General features: G+C 39.7%; 1 protein-coding gene across 5 annotated transcripts in view; it reads left to right on the top strand.

Moving 5' to 3' along the window:
• Positions 1-1,304: 1,304 nt before the first annotated feature.
• Positions 1,305-13,263, top strand: part of LOC106095625 (diacylglycerol kinase eta) — a 174,202-nt gene continuing 162,243 nt past the window's right edge. For 4 of the 5 annotated variants that reach the window (XM_013262891.2, XM_013262893.2, XM_013262892.2 and 1 more), the window contains exon 1: positions 1,306-2,019. In XM_013262891.2, the coding sequence (XP_013118345.1) occupies positions 1,783-2,019 (237 nt within the window). In that variant the 5' untranslated portion in view covers positions 1,306-1,782. Of the gene's footprint in view, positions 2,020-13,263 lie in introns of all 5 variants that reach the window. The other variant, XM_013262896.2, reaches the window with a different exon arrangement.

Below are 13,263 nucleotides of genomic sequence, written 5' to 3' on the forward strand. Positions count from 1 at the left end.
TATGAAATTTCCACCGAATTTTGATGAAAGGTGGTTTACATATATTCCCGAGGTGGTGGGTATCCAAAGTTCGGCCCGGCCGAACTTAACGCCTTTTTACTTGTTTTTTTAAATTAAAATTTTTATACGAGTTTTTCGAATGACAAAATGTCAATGACATTTTCTCTGAGGACAAAATTTCAATAAAATCTTCTTTAAAGTTTCTTCTTCATCTTCATCTATAATCTAAATTCGCAATGGATGCTTTTGTGTAAAGATTCAATTTCAATGAAGTTATTATAAATAAAATAAAAATGTTGTACATTAATCCTTGTAAAACTGATTGTCCAAAAAATTTTCTCAATATTATTCCCAATACTTGGAAATCCTGTGCAAATGCTTCCCTTTCGTTCTTCTCATTTACAAATATCCTCATATACAGCAATGTTTTACTTACACACACATACAACAACAAAAAACCTTCACAGACATTTAAGCCATCAATAACAAGCCGTGAAATGAATGTGAGTCTCTGTATGTGTGTGCGTGTGTGTGTGTTTTTGTAATTTCATGGAAGAGAACTCTCAGCAACAAACTCCAATAAACATTTCGCTCAGCATCAAACAAGGGAAACAATATTTCTTTTCCTATACACTCAGCCATAGTTAGAGGTCTGGCAAATGCCAAAAGCTCAGTGAGGGTTGCGGTCTTGAAACTGTGAACTGTGTGTGAGCAAAATTGTGGTTCTTTTACAATAAAATAAAATTACTAAAAATAAATGAACATGAAAAGCAAACCGATAACAAAAGTGTTTAAATATTCTTAGAATTAAAAAAAAAGAAAGAAATTGTTCCCCCAAAGCTAGGCAACAATCGGTCAATCATATCTGCAAATAACAACTCAATGCACAAAATGAGCAAAACTACATAATAAGTCACAAAAAAAATACATTTTTTACAATTTTTATACATAAAATACATATTTTTGTCGATGTTTCAATTAAAACGTAGTTAGAAATATACATAAAACGATTTTTTATAGAAAATATATAGCGAATGAAGCATAAAAACGGGCGTACCAGCAACATCGTCTACATGTCCCGTCTAGCCTGAAAGTATACTCTAAAATATAAATGTGAAGCCGTGTGTATGTGTACGTTTCTGTATGTGTGTTTGTGTCTTTTTTTAAATAAATTGTGGTACATACATACAAACCTGTTAGACATGTGATTTTTTGTATTAACAATTATTGTCGGAAAACCAAAAACTTAAACTAAATGTCCCCCCCCCCCCCCCCCCCCCCTAACAGGAGTTGGATACACAACAACCCTCACAAGCCAACAGCCAACAAGGCGAGAGTTTTTCTCTCAAGCAAATAAAATAAAATGCCTTTTTAGCCAAATTATGAAAATAATGAAATTAATATAACATTTGGTGGAATACTCGGTGTGTCCAAATGTGTGGAAAAAATTGTCTACACACCAAAGAAAAACACAAAGTCAAGTGTGTAATGTGCAAGTGTATGCGTTATATTCCCCCTGAAAGTATGCCATAAATCATTGAACCGTTTTCAGTGCAAATTAAATATCTTCCCCGCTAAAACAAAAGGAGATACCAGGACCTGTGGGCAAGGCGAGAATCAGAACCACAACAACGGCAAGAGCAACAGCAACAGCAACATAATCAGCACCAATTCAACCAAAAAAGGAGCAGTAATTCGTTCAGCAACAACAACTACAAAAACCATTTTACCAAATTGGCAGAGCAGCAACAAACGCAGTGAACAAGAGGAAGCATCAGCAGAATGTCTAATCAGGGACTTCTACGTGTTGCTGCCATTAACGCAACCAATCGTAGCAGTGGCGGAGGAGGCGGTCGCAGTGCTGGCAGCAGTACATGTAGCTCAGCCAGTGTATCACCCATACCCATACCGGTGATTGCCATAAGTCCAGGAGATGATTCCTCCGAATCGGAAATTGAAGCTGAGCCAGCGAAAATATTTCATCGACGTGTTTCCACCAAACGCAATGTCAACAGTTCGGTAAGCATTCCTCATATTCGCACAAACACACCCGCAAAATGGTCCATCCATGGTCATTGCTGGGGATCTCCTTCCAAAAACTGTTCATGTGAGATAATTATGATAAAGTTGATTATTTTGCAAGAAATTGTATTTTTTCACACACACAAAAAAAAAAAGGAAAACAAAATGGATGAGAAAAGAACAAAAGTTTTTTTTGGCTAAATTTTTTCCTCAAATTTTGGTTGCGGCTTTAGTGGTTCTTGTGTTTCTTGCCCTTCAGAGTTAATTTAATAAAAAAATGCAAAAAACGCCAAACCCAAAACCCAGGCTTGAGGTATACTTGTCGGTTGAAATATAAAAAAATCAAAGTCGGTGTTTCTAAGAAAACCACTTGTATACGATTGACAGCAGAAAGAAAGACGAAAAACCGTTTCAGGCTATTTCTGTACACTGAGCCAAAGTCACCAAAGGCCTTTTTTCCCTGTTATTTCCTAGCGTCATTCACATGATGGATATTCTGCGGTCTCTTCAACATTGGAGAAATAATTTTGAAGGGCAGTGTTGCTGAAATCTTGAATTTGTTGTAACAAAATTATATTTGAAATGTGATTAAAGTAATTAAGGACAACATTGCATGGGTGGGGCTCACGAAGTTTTTGTAAGATATTGCAATGTATCATGACGATGACAATGATGACGAGGCATCCTTTCTTAAACTTAGGATTTGTTGAGTAAAGGAAAAAATCTTTTTCGATAGAAAATTGAAGAAAGTAACAGGAATAAAAAAGGCTTTCAGTTTTTCCGGGCCGAACTTTGGACACTCACCAACACCATTCGTCATAACAGGGTAAAAAATTTATCATTTATGAACCATTAGCAGCTACATATATCTAAATATTGTCCGATCTTCACTATATTCAGAAAGGCTATGTAAGGTCTAACACAACCCAACGCACCAAATTTATCGTTTTTAAAATTCACCTTTTTTGGGCTAAAGAACGTAAATCGGAAGATCGGTATATGTAAATGACAGCTATATACAAATATAGACCGATCTGAACCATATTGAACACGAATGTCGAAGAGCCTAGCACAGCTCTCTGTGTCATATTTCAGCGAAATCGAGAAATAAACGCACTTTTATTGTCTCAAGAACTTAAATCGGGAGATAGGTATATATGGCAACTTTATCCAAATATAAACCTTAGCAATGGCCAGAATACGACCACTTTCGGACAACAGTATGCCAGAGTATTCTGACAATCCGACATCCATCCACAGACTCCTACTTCGCCACCGCCTTCGCATTGGCCATTTCCTGTACTATGTTCAGTAGTTCAACAAAAGGCACATGTGCAAGACAGGCGACATATCCATTTACCATGGAGGAGCCCATCTTAGCATACTCGTCTGCCCTTTCATTTCCCAGAGCACCGACGTGTCCGTGAACACAGGCCAACACAATGTTATGAGCCAGAAGTCCGTTCAGGGTCCTCAAACTATCCGTCATTCACTTCCACCTCACCGTTCTCTAATGCAAGGCCTTGAGAGCCGCCATAGGTTAGGTAAGGTTGAAAAAAGGGTGCGGCAGCTTTACTCCATGGCACTATGGACATACACCTAAGCTAGTAATCGGCTTGTCATACGCTCTAAAAACTAAAAAGTAATCTTGAAAACAGAAAATTTAAAGTTAGGAATTCCGTGCTATTTACAGAAACCTTAAGTTTGTTCATATCTGGTATCGTGTCGCCATCAAAGTACCGGTGTCTTTTACCTACTAAAGCCGGGCAAACACATAGGGAAGAGGATCAGACGTTGGTCTCATCATCTTCCCCAGATGCCCTGCACATGCTATCACTTGCCGCACCGATTTTGGATAAGTGAGCTCCTAGTCTTATGTGTCCCGTTATCCCTCAGTAATAACATCGACCTCTCACGAACTGGGTCTCCCCATAGAAATTCCGCCGTCCTAACGACCGTTTCGCTGATCCACAATGGGCGTTCGTCGCCCTTAAATCGGTTTGCTTCGACCCAAAAGGCTTCGGGTTAACCCAGTTTATTGGCGGCAGTTCTCTGGCCCTCACACTGCCAAATCGTCTGCCCTTGCCATCCTCAGAGAAGGTGTTAATCTCCTTCTTAAACTCCAAGACAGTTCGTTACCTTACCTTCCTAGTTGTTATGCCCTAATGGCCATTTTATCGTCCGAAAAGATGTTCACACACGAGAGCGATGGTGGCAAGCCCATGGCACATACCTCTGCACTCGTTTGGCAATCTAACTGATATACCGTTGAAGAGTGTCCCTAAGTAAACAACAACCCCCACTCTCACTCCATCATCGGGCGTTATTGAAGACCAAGGTCTCATCCACATTCAATACAGTATCCGCCTCCCACCGTAAAGCGAATCTTGAAACTCTTCTCACCAATCGGACTCGACGCATTTAGCCTGAGACTTACTCAGCCTACTGTCTGCATCCATAATATCTAGAATGGACCGTGACAGTGCCCGGCTTCTTTCAGCATGCTTAGTTCTCTCAGCCATAGTGCGACCTTAGCGGCACAGCTCCTTATATAGATCTCAAAAGGTTGTATATTCAGCATCACCTCCAAACCCGCCTGCAGTGTGGATCTTAACTTTTCTGTTAAGTTTTTATGCCTTTTGAATCTCCGTGGTGCATGTCATCTTTTCTACTCCCTTCCACCATACTTGTGTTAGATATGTTAGCACTGGTCTCAGAATGGGAGACGAACATCCTTTTGCAGGAGTAGAAGGCGCCTTTAAGCAACTTTCCTCCGAATTTCTTTTCCAGAATAGTTTTAAATCGAGGACTAGGCCTAGGTATTTCGCCTCCTTTGACAACTGCGGAGTGATCTCGTCGAAAGGCGGCAGTCTTACTTTACTTACTTTAATTGGCTATGACAGAATATTTGTCTCATTGGCCAACCGTAAAATAGCGTTCCAAGCGCCTCGATCTTCTGCGCTCCTTCTATAATCTCTGACACCAATATTCGAAGTGTCTCTAACCACTTGATCCATTGGGCTTTTGGTCGTCCAAGCTTGCATGTACCATCATGATCGCTTTCAAAAGACTTCTTTGCCGGAGCTTCTTCATTCCTTCTGACAACCTGACCTAACCAACTCAGCCGTCGTAATTTCATACGTTTAACTATGCTAACGTCGTCATACAGCTCGTGGTTCATACGATGAAAACTGATCCATAAATTTTACGACGAATCTTTCTCCCAAACACTCCAAGCACTGCCTCGTCTGCTTTCACAAATACTCATGTCACGGAACCATATAACAACACGGGTAATATAAGTGTCTTGTATAGTGTGATCTTTGTCCGTCGAGAGGTGGGCTTGTTTCTAAGCTGCTGTTACTCAGACCAAAGTAGCTTTTGTTTGCCAGTATTATTCTTCGCTTTATTTCAAAACTGATGTCATTCGTTTCGGTTACGGCGGTGCCGAGGTAGCCAAAGTTACTGACTATCTCAAAGTTGTGGTTCCCAACTTTCTCCATTTTCTTTATCTGCTCGGTTGTACAAGGAGTTTTAGGAGTTGAAACCATTCATTTCGTCTTATCTCCACTTACTGGCAGACCCATTTTCACTGACTTTCTTGCGTTTCTATCAAAAGCTGCAGTTACTACTTCCGGTGACCGACCTATGATGTCGATGTCGTTAGCATCGGCGATTAGCATGTGTTCTCTTATGATTAGTATGCCATATCTATTCACATCTGCATCTCGTATAATTTTCTCCAGCAGGATATTAAAGAGATTACATGATTAGTTGTCTCCTTGACGGAAGCCTCGTTTGGTCTTGAATGGTTCGGAGAGATTCTTTCCAAGTCTTACTGAGCAACATGTATCAGTAAGTGTCATCCTGCAGAGTCTTATTAATTTTGCAGGGATACCAAACTCAGGCATGATTTGAAATACCTTTGAACTTATAGGGCGGCTTTGTAGTCAACAAAGAGATGGTAGGTGTTGATATGTCCTTCTCAGGTCTTTTCCGGAATTTGGCGCAGTGGTCTATGGTGAATTTACTGCAGTCTACAATTTGGTACGTTATATCTTCGGGTATAGAGCATCTGCTAGGCGTTCCTTGAGTTATTCTTCAACCTACTTCAGTTAGCCCATCTCTACATCATCCACAGTGACCTTTCCATTATATACCTGATCGTCGACAGAAATCTTCCTCGAATTATTAAGACGACATTGTCCTCGTATGCGATTATTCTCACACCATTTCTGTTGAGATCCAATAAGACTTCGTTTATCACTTGTTTCCCGAGAATCGGCGAGAACACTTTTTCTTGAGGCGTTCCCTTTGTCACCCGCATTCTGACTACACTGCCTCCCAAGTCCGCATTGATAATCCTGCCGCGAAGCATACTATCCGTCAACCGTGAGATATTCGGGTGGATCTCCGTGAGGTCCAGGGCGGCGACTTTTGAATAAAATCGATGACAGACTGATGGCTCTCTAACCCCTCGTAGTAGCACTGGTTTATTTTTCCCGACCTTGCGGTAAAGATCACCCTGACCTCCCTCCATACCCTAAGTATGATGATAATGGAAGGCTAGCCTTGAAATCGTTTTGAGAAGATCAGATGATAAATCCGTTTAGTAAGGCTCTAGAAGTGGATATTGGGCGATATATATGAGTTATACCAAAATCTCTCGACAGACGAAGATTACACTATGCATGACACCAATACTACCCGTGTCCCCGGCATTGGATAGCTGTGAGCACCACACAGGCTGCAACATTTAGGTCCGATCTGTGTGGTGTTCATTGCTGTTACGAGAAGCTTAGCTTCGAAGCACTGGGCGCATTCACAGGTTGCGGATAGTGGAATGCTCCATACGATCGGTCCTTTGGACAGGAACGAGCTACAGAATCCACAGAAGCATGACGAGGATCGCCACCTCCACATGCAAATGTGGTTACAACAACAACTTCCTGTGTTGTTATATGGTTCTGAGGCATGGGTACTTTTGAAAGATGAGGAAGTGCTTGGAGTATTTGAGAGAAAGGTTCTTCGTAAAATATAAGGACCAGTTTGCGTTAATGGAGAATATAGGCGTCGTATGAACCACGAGCTATATGACGACGATAGCATAGTAACACGGATCAAAATACAACGTCTGCGTTGGCTAGGTAATGTTGTCAGAATGGATGAAGAAGCTCCAGCAAAGAAGTCTTTTGATGGCAAACACGGTGGTACACGCAAACCGGGACGACCAAAAGCCCGATGGAAAGATCAACTGGTGGGAGACACCTCGGAATTTGGTATCAGTGATTAGAGAAGGAACGCAGAAGATCGAGGCGCTTGGCACGCTATTCGACGTTCGGCTAGAGGAACAAATGTTTCGTCTCTAACCAGAAAACGCCTCTGCCAAAATTTGAAGATTTATGACTTGTTTTCATTGGATACATAAACATGAACGAATAGACAGACAAACGGACGGGTGGATAGAAAAATAGATAGACAGAAACTCGTACATCGATATGTTACATTCGGAATAACAACCACACCAAATATCGCCTAAAAACTACACTAAAAAATGCCGATATAGGTCTAAAGACAGATACTTTCCCCTATAAACTGATCTCCGATTTGATTTTACGAGCCATATTCAAGACAAGCCGGTCATTCAAAATACTCAACAAAATCTCTGTCTAAAGCACACACCTAAAAAAATTTTAAGAGAATATATAGTGTCCGCTATTTTCTTCAAGACAAACCGGTCATTCGAGACATTCAACAAAATCTCTGTCTAAATCACACACCTAAAAAAATTTTAAGAGAATATATAGTGCCCGCTACTAAAGATTGGGCATAGAATCGGATTGCTACTGTTTAAGTTTTACCAAAAAAAAATTTCTTTCTACAAATTTCCTTTATCCTTAAGTTTCAATTTAATTTCTCTCAGTGCTTTAAATACAACAACAACGAAACAAAGGGAAACCTGTGATTGCAGCGGAAAACTTTTTAAACATAAAAATTATTATTTATTAAAAAGCTTTTAAAACAACCGGCATACCAAGAGCTTTGATTTGTTGTAAATTTCACCAGATTCAATTTTCTCTAGCTCTCTCTTCCATTTGTTTTCTTTTGTATCTCATTTTACATCGTAGTATAGAGACTACCACAACACTTACTCGCAACTCTCATCACACACAAATGTTGTAACAGAGGCACAAGCATCAACAAGCTATGTCAATACCGGGAGAGAGCCAACAAATTTGCCGGAACTTGTACTAGTGTATGGAAGGTGTAACGAGAGCAATGATTCCAACAACATCAGAATTTTACGATATGTTTACATTTGACATCACGGTCCACAAGTATTGGTGTTGTATCTGTATCTGTGTTGACTTTCTATTGTACTATACAATGTAGAAAGCCAACACAGAAATTGTAACATGTGATAGAGGACGAGATGCAGAGGCGATAGAATGAAGAAAATGGATGTAGAGGGAGTAGATATGTGCATTTTTGAGGATATGCAATACAGTACTTGGCGTTTGAGTTATAACGGATATGCCGCTATTTGAATGCGAAAGAGGACAATGAGGGTGTGGTTAAATACCACGCGCAGCACTTATGCGTACTTTAGCAATCAAATTCATCCTTATGCGTTTTTTGGGTTGAATTACACACCATGCGCCTTTTGCTGCATACAAATTTAAAAAAAATCAGCTGATTTATGTCATAACCAACCTTTAGTTTAATGAAAATATTCAATAATGTGGTTATATATAAAATCATATTATATAAGTTAATTACTTATTTCTTGGCGTATAGTTGAACTTTTGGTATTTTTATGACTTACTTAATGGTTTCGGCTGCAGGTCAGTTAAAACAAAGTGTTTTAGGGTGTGGTTTCAATTTATTTCCGATATTTCGGTTGACTTCGTCTAACCGTTTTCACAGGATTTTAATTGAGGCTTAATACAAGTCGAAATCGGGCAATAAATGCAGCTTTTATGGGCTTAAGACCCTTAATCGGCAGATCAGTCTATATGGCAGCTATACCTAAATATAGTCCGATCTGAATCTTATTTGGGTCGGATGTTGGGGGGCTTAGAACAACCCACCATTTCAAATTCCAGCGAAATCAGAACTCGGCTTTTATGGTATTAGGACACCAAATCGGTCGATATGGCAGCTATATGTAAATATAGTCCGATGTGAACCATGTGGTGTTCGGATGTCGGGAGGCTTAAAACAACTCCCTATTTAAAATTTCAGAAAAATCGGATAATTATTGTGGCTTTTATGGGCTTGAGACCCTTAATGGACAGGTCGGTCTATATGGCAGCTATATTTAAATATATAGTCCGATCTGAACCATATTTAAGTCAGATGTCGGGAAGCTTAGAACAACTCACCGTTTCGAATTTCAGCGAAATCGGGTATTATGGACTTAAGACCCTAAATCAGCATATCGGTCTATATGGCAGCTCTATCTATATTTAGTCCGATCTGTACCATATTTGCATTGAATATCGGGTGGCTTTAATCAACTCACTCTTTCAAATTTCAGCAAAATCGGGTAATAATTGGCTATATCTAAATATAGTCCGATCTGGACCATATTTGAGTCGAATGACGGGAGACTTAAAAAAACTCACTATTTATTCAGAGAAATCGGATAATAATTTCGGATTTTACGGGCTTAAGACCCTTAATCGGCCTATATGGCAGCTATATCCAAATATAGTCCAATTTGAACCATTCAAGAACTTCACCTGCGTATGGAAGAAATACAAGTCTGTGCAAAATTTCAGATTAAGCTCTCAATTTTGTGCTTGCATTTGGATTTGGATAAGGCTTAATTTGTGGTTTAGTGTAGGGTTGCGTTAGGGGTTAGAGTTAGGTTTGAAGTTAGGTTTGGATTGAGAGTTGAGATGAGCGTTAAGTTTAGGGTAAATGTAAGGTAAGGGTTAGGCTTAAGGTAAGGTTATTGTTGGAGTTAGATTAACAATTAGTGTTATGGGTGGGAAAAGGGTTGGGGTTAGAGTTAGGAATAAAATTAGAGTTAAGTTTAATGTAAGGATTAGTTTTAGGGTAGAATAACGGTAAGTGTTCGAAAAGGGTTATATTGAGGATAGTATAAGGGTTAGGGCAAGGGAAAGGGTTAAGGTGGTAGTTAGAGCTAGGTTTATGGTTAGAAATAGGTGTAGGATGGTGCTACGTTTGTTGTTATAAGGGTATGGTAAGATTAGGTTTGTATAAGTGCTAAGGTTTGTAATAAGGTTGGGGTTGAGGTTAGGGTGGAGTTTTGGGGTTGAAGATTGGCTTGAGTTTATTGTTAGAGTTAAAGTATTGATAATGATTGGGTTTCGGTTTGGTACTAGGTTTGGCATTCGGGTAATAAACAAGGTTAGTGTTATGGTTAGGGTTAGGGTTAGGGTTAGGGTTAGGGTTAGGGTTAGGGTTAGGGTTAGGGTTAGGGTTAGGGTTAGGGTTAGGGTTAGGGTTAGGGTTAGGGTTAGGGTTAGGGTTAGGGTTAGGGTTAGGGTTAGGGTTAGGGTTAGGGTTAGGGTTAGGGTTAGGGTTAGGGTTAGGGTTAGGGTTAGGGTTAGGGTTAGGGTTAGGGTTAGGGTTAGGGTTAGGGTTAGGGTTAGGGTTAGGGTTAGGGTTAGGGTTAGGGTTAGGGTTAGGGTTAGGGTTAGGGTTAGGGTTAGGGTTAGGGTTAGGGTTAGGGTTAGGGTTAGGGTTAGGGTTAGGGTTAGGGTTAGGGTTAGGGTTAGGGTTAGGGTTAGGGTTAGGGCTAGGGTTAGGGTTAGGGTTAGGGTTAGGGTTAGGGTTAGGGTTAGGGTTAGGGTTAGGGTTAGGGTTAGGGTTAGGGTTAGGGTTAGGGTTAGGGTTAGGGTTAGGGTTAGGGTTAGGGTTAGGGTTAGGGTTAGGGTTAGGGTTAGGGTTAGGGTTAGGGTTAGGGTTAGGGTTAGGGTTAGGGTTAGGGTTAGGGTTAGGGTTAGGGTTAGGGTTAGGGTTAGGGTTAGGGTTAGGGTTAGGGTTAGGGTTAGGGTTAGGGTTAGGGTTAGGGTTAGGGTTAGGGTTAGGGTTAGGGTTAGGGTTAGGGTTAGGGTTAGGGTTAGGGTTAGGGTTAGGGTTAGGGTTAGGGTTAGGGTTAGGGTTAGGGTTAGGGTTAGGGTTAGGGTTAGGGTTAGGGTTAGGGTTAGGGTTAGGGTTAGGGTTAGGGTTAGGGTTAGGGTTAGGGTTAGGGTTAGGGTTAGGGTTAGGGTTAGGGTTTGGTTTGTCCTAGGCTCATGATTGGTAGATAGATAAGAGTTAGAAATAGGATTAGAATTAGGGTAAGGCTTAGGGTTCGGGCAAGTGTTTCGGTTAGAATTTAGGTTAGGATAAAGTTAGGTTTGTGCGATGTTAGTTACTCTTAAGATTAAGATTACAATTTAGAGTTGAGTTTAGTGGTAGAGTTTGGTTAAGGTTAAGGTTTATGAGTTGAGTCAGGATTAAGGTAAAGATAAATGTTTCTGATATGATTTCGGTTAACATTAAATTAAGGATTTGGGTTGAAGTTAAGGTTCTAAAGCATCACCAACGATAGACTATCCCATGCTATAAAAGACAATCTCTTTATAGCAAAAAGCTAAACGTATGCCCTCCATTTTTTATACCCACCACCATAGGACACAACACAATAACCCATAGAAATATCCATTCCCGATCCTACAATCAATATATATTTTCTCAATCCTCGTAATATTTCAAGACGATTTAACGATGTCCGTGTGTCTGTCCTTCCGTTTGTTGTATTCACGCTACAGCCTTCAAAAATTTAGGTATTGAGCTGAAATTTTGCACAGATCCGTACCATATTTGTATATAGGGCAAAATCTGATCATATTTGGATAACGTTGTCAAATGAACTGATTTTACAATGTAGGGTCTTAGGGATAACCCCGGTTAGGGTTTCCTCCTTGCGTCCTGGTGGCGGTGGTTATCGTCAACCGATGGTCATAGTATTTCATGTTCTGCTTTTTGGGATCAAATGCAAAAAAATGGATAACTTGTTGCGCATAGGATGTCATTTTGATCTTGATGGGTTTATAATCTAATATAACTTCAAAGTAAAGTCCTTAGTTTTGGACAAGACAATCTGAAGTAAGTTTTATTTTGACAATATATCGACAGACTGATGACTTTGTTGGGCAACAAACATGTTCGCTACCAAATCGGTAGCTTTCTTCATGGAATATATTTGAACATAGTTAAGTTTTGGTATTGTTAAAACATTTTCTGATTGACTACTTAGTTTGAATGCTCAGACATATGTTGTGATAAATGTAGTCCTTGGTCTTCAGATGTTATTAAATTTCAATAATATTTTGGAATTTATTGAAATTTAATTTTATTGCACTACGAAGACTTAATATAATTCTACTTTACCTATTTACCGTTCATGGGTATGCTAAGAAGAAGTTGCTCAGAATATCTCTTGTAAGTATTTAAGCCAGCACAATGTATGTGGGATACAGACAGAATGACGTGTTTGGCTTCAGCAGATTCCTTTGAATATTTAAGGTTTGTTGAATATAGACTGCACACATAAAGACACATTCAATGCATATTTCGAAATCTTGCTAACTTTAAGTACCTCACAGAAGTATTCCAAGAAACAAATAATGGCTGAATGTTACACTTCTTTCAGTGATTTTAAAATTTGCGTGCAATCTTTGTCATTGCTATGGTTTCACAGCCCCATTCTATCTACTGTACAAGGAATGCCGGCCTCACCCCACTTTTTTTTATCTAAAAATCAAAGCTGATATTACATATCCGTTATGGAAATTACCATGTCGGTAGGGTTTCCGGTTTATCAAAGATCCCATAGTGTTGGTATAGCATTGTTCTGCAGGATGTGTTTGGGGCAATGTTGCCGAAAACTATGATAACAATTTAAAATGTGTGCAAATTTCCTTGCCAAGCAATTTGGGTCGTTTTTCCCATATTCATTTCCGGCGATCGAAAACATTTCTAAGTTTGTCAATGGTTTATGGGTATTTCTTTTGGCAGCGTGACAAAATTTCGGCCGTCACCACAAAAACTCCAATGTCTGGTGGTGTCCATAAGAAGAGGGAGAAGACAAGATAATAGTCATACATACAAACAAACGTATTCACTAAAAACAGTTATGGTAGGGTGTGGTGGTCAGCTCTAGGTATGTTTATACAAAAAATATTAAATTCCCACTAATTTGTCTTGTTAAAGAGACATTTG

This window comes from Stomoxys calcitrans, chromosome 2 (assembly GCF_963082655.1).
Source record: "Stomoxys calcitrans chromosome 2, idStoCalc2.1, whole genome shotgun sequence".
Lineage (NCBI taxonomy): Eukaryota > Metazoa > Arthropoda > Insecta > Diptera > Muscidae > Stomoxys > Stomoxys calcitrans.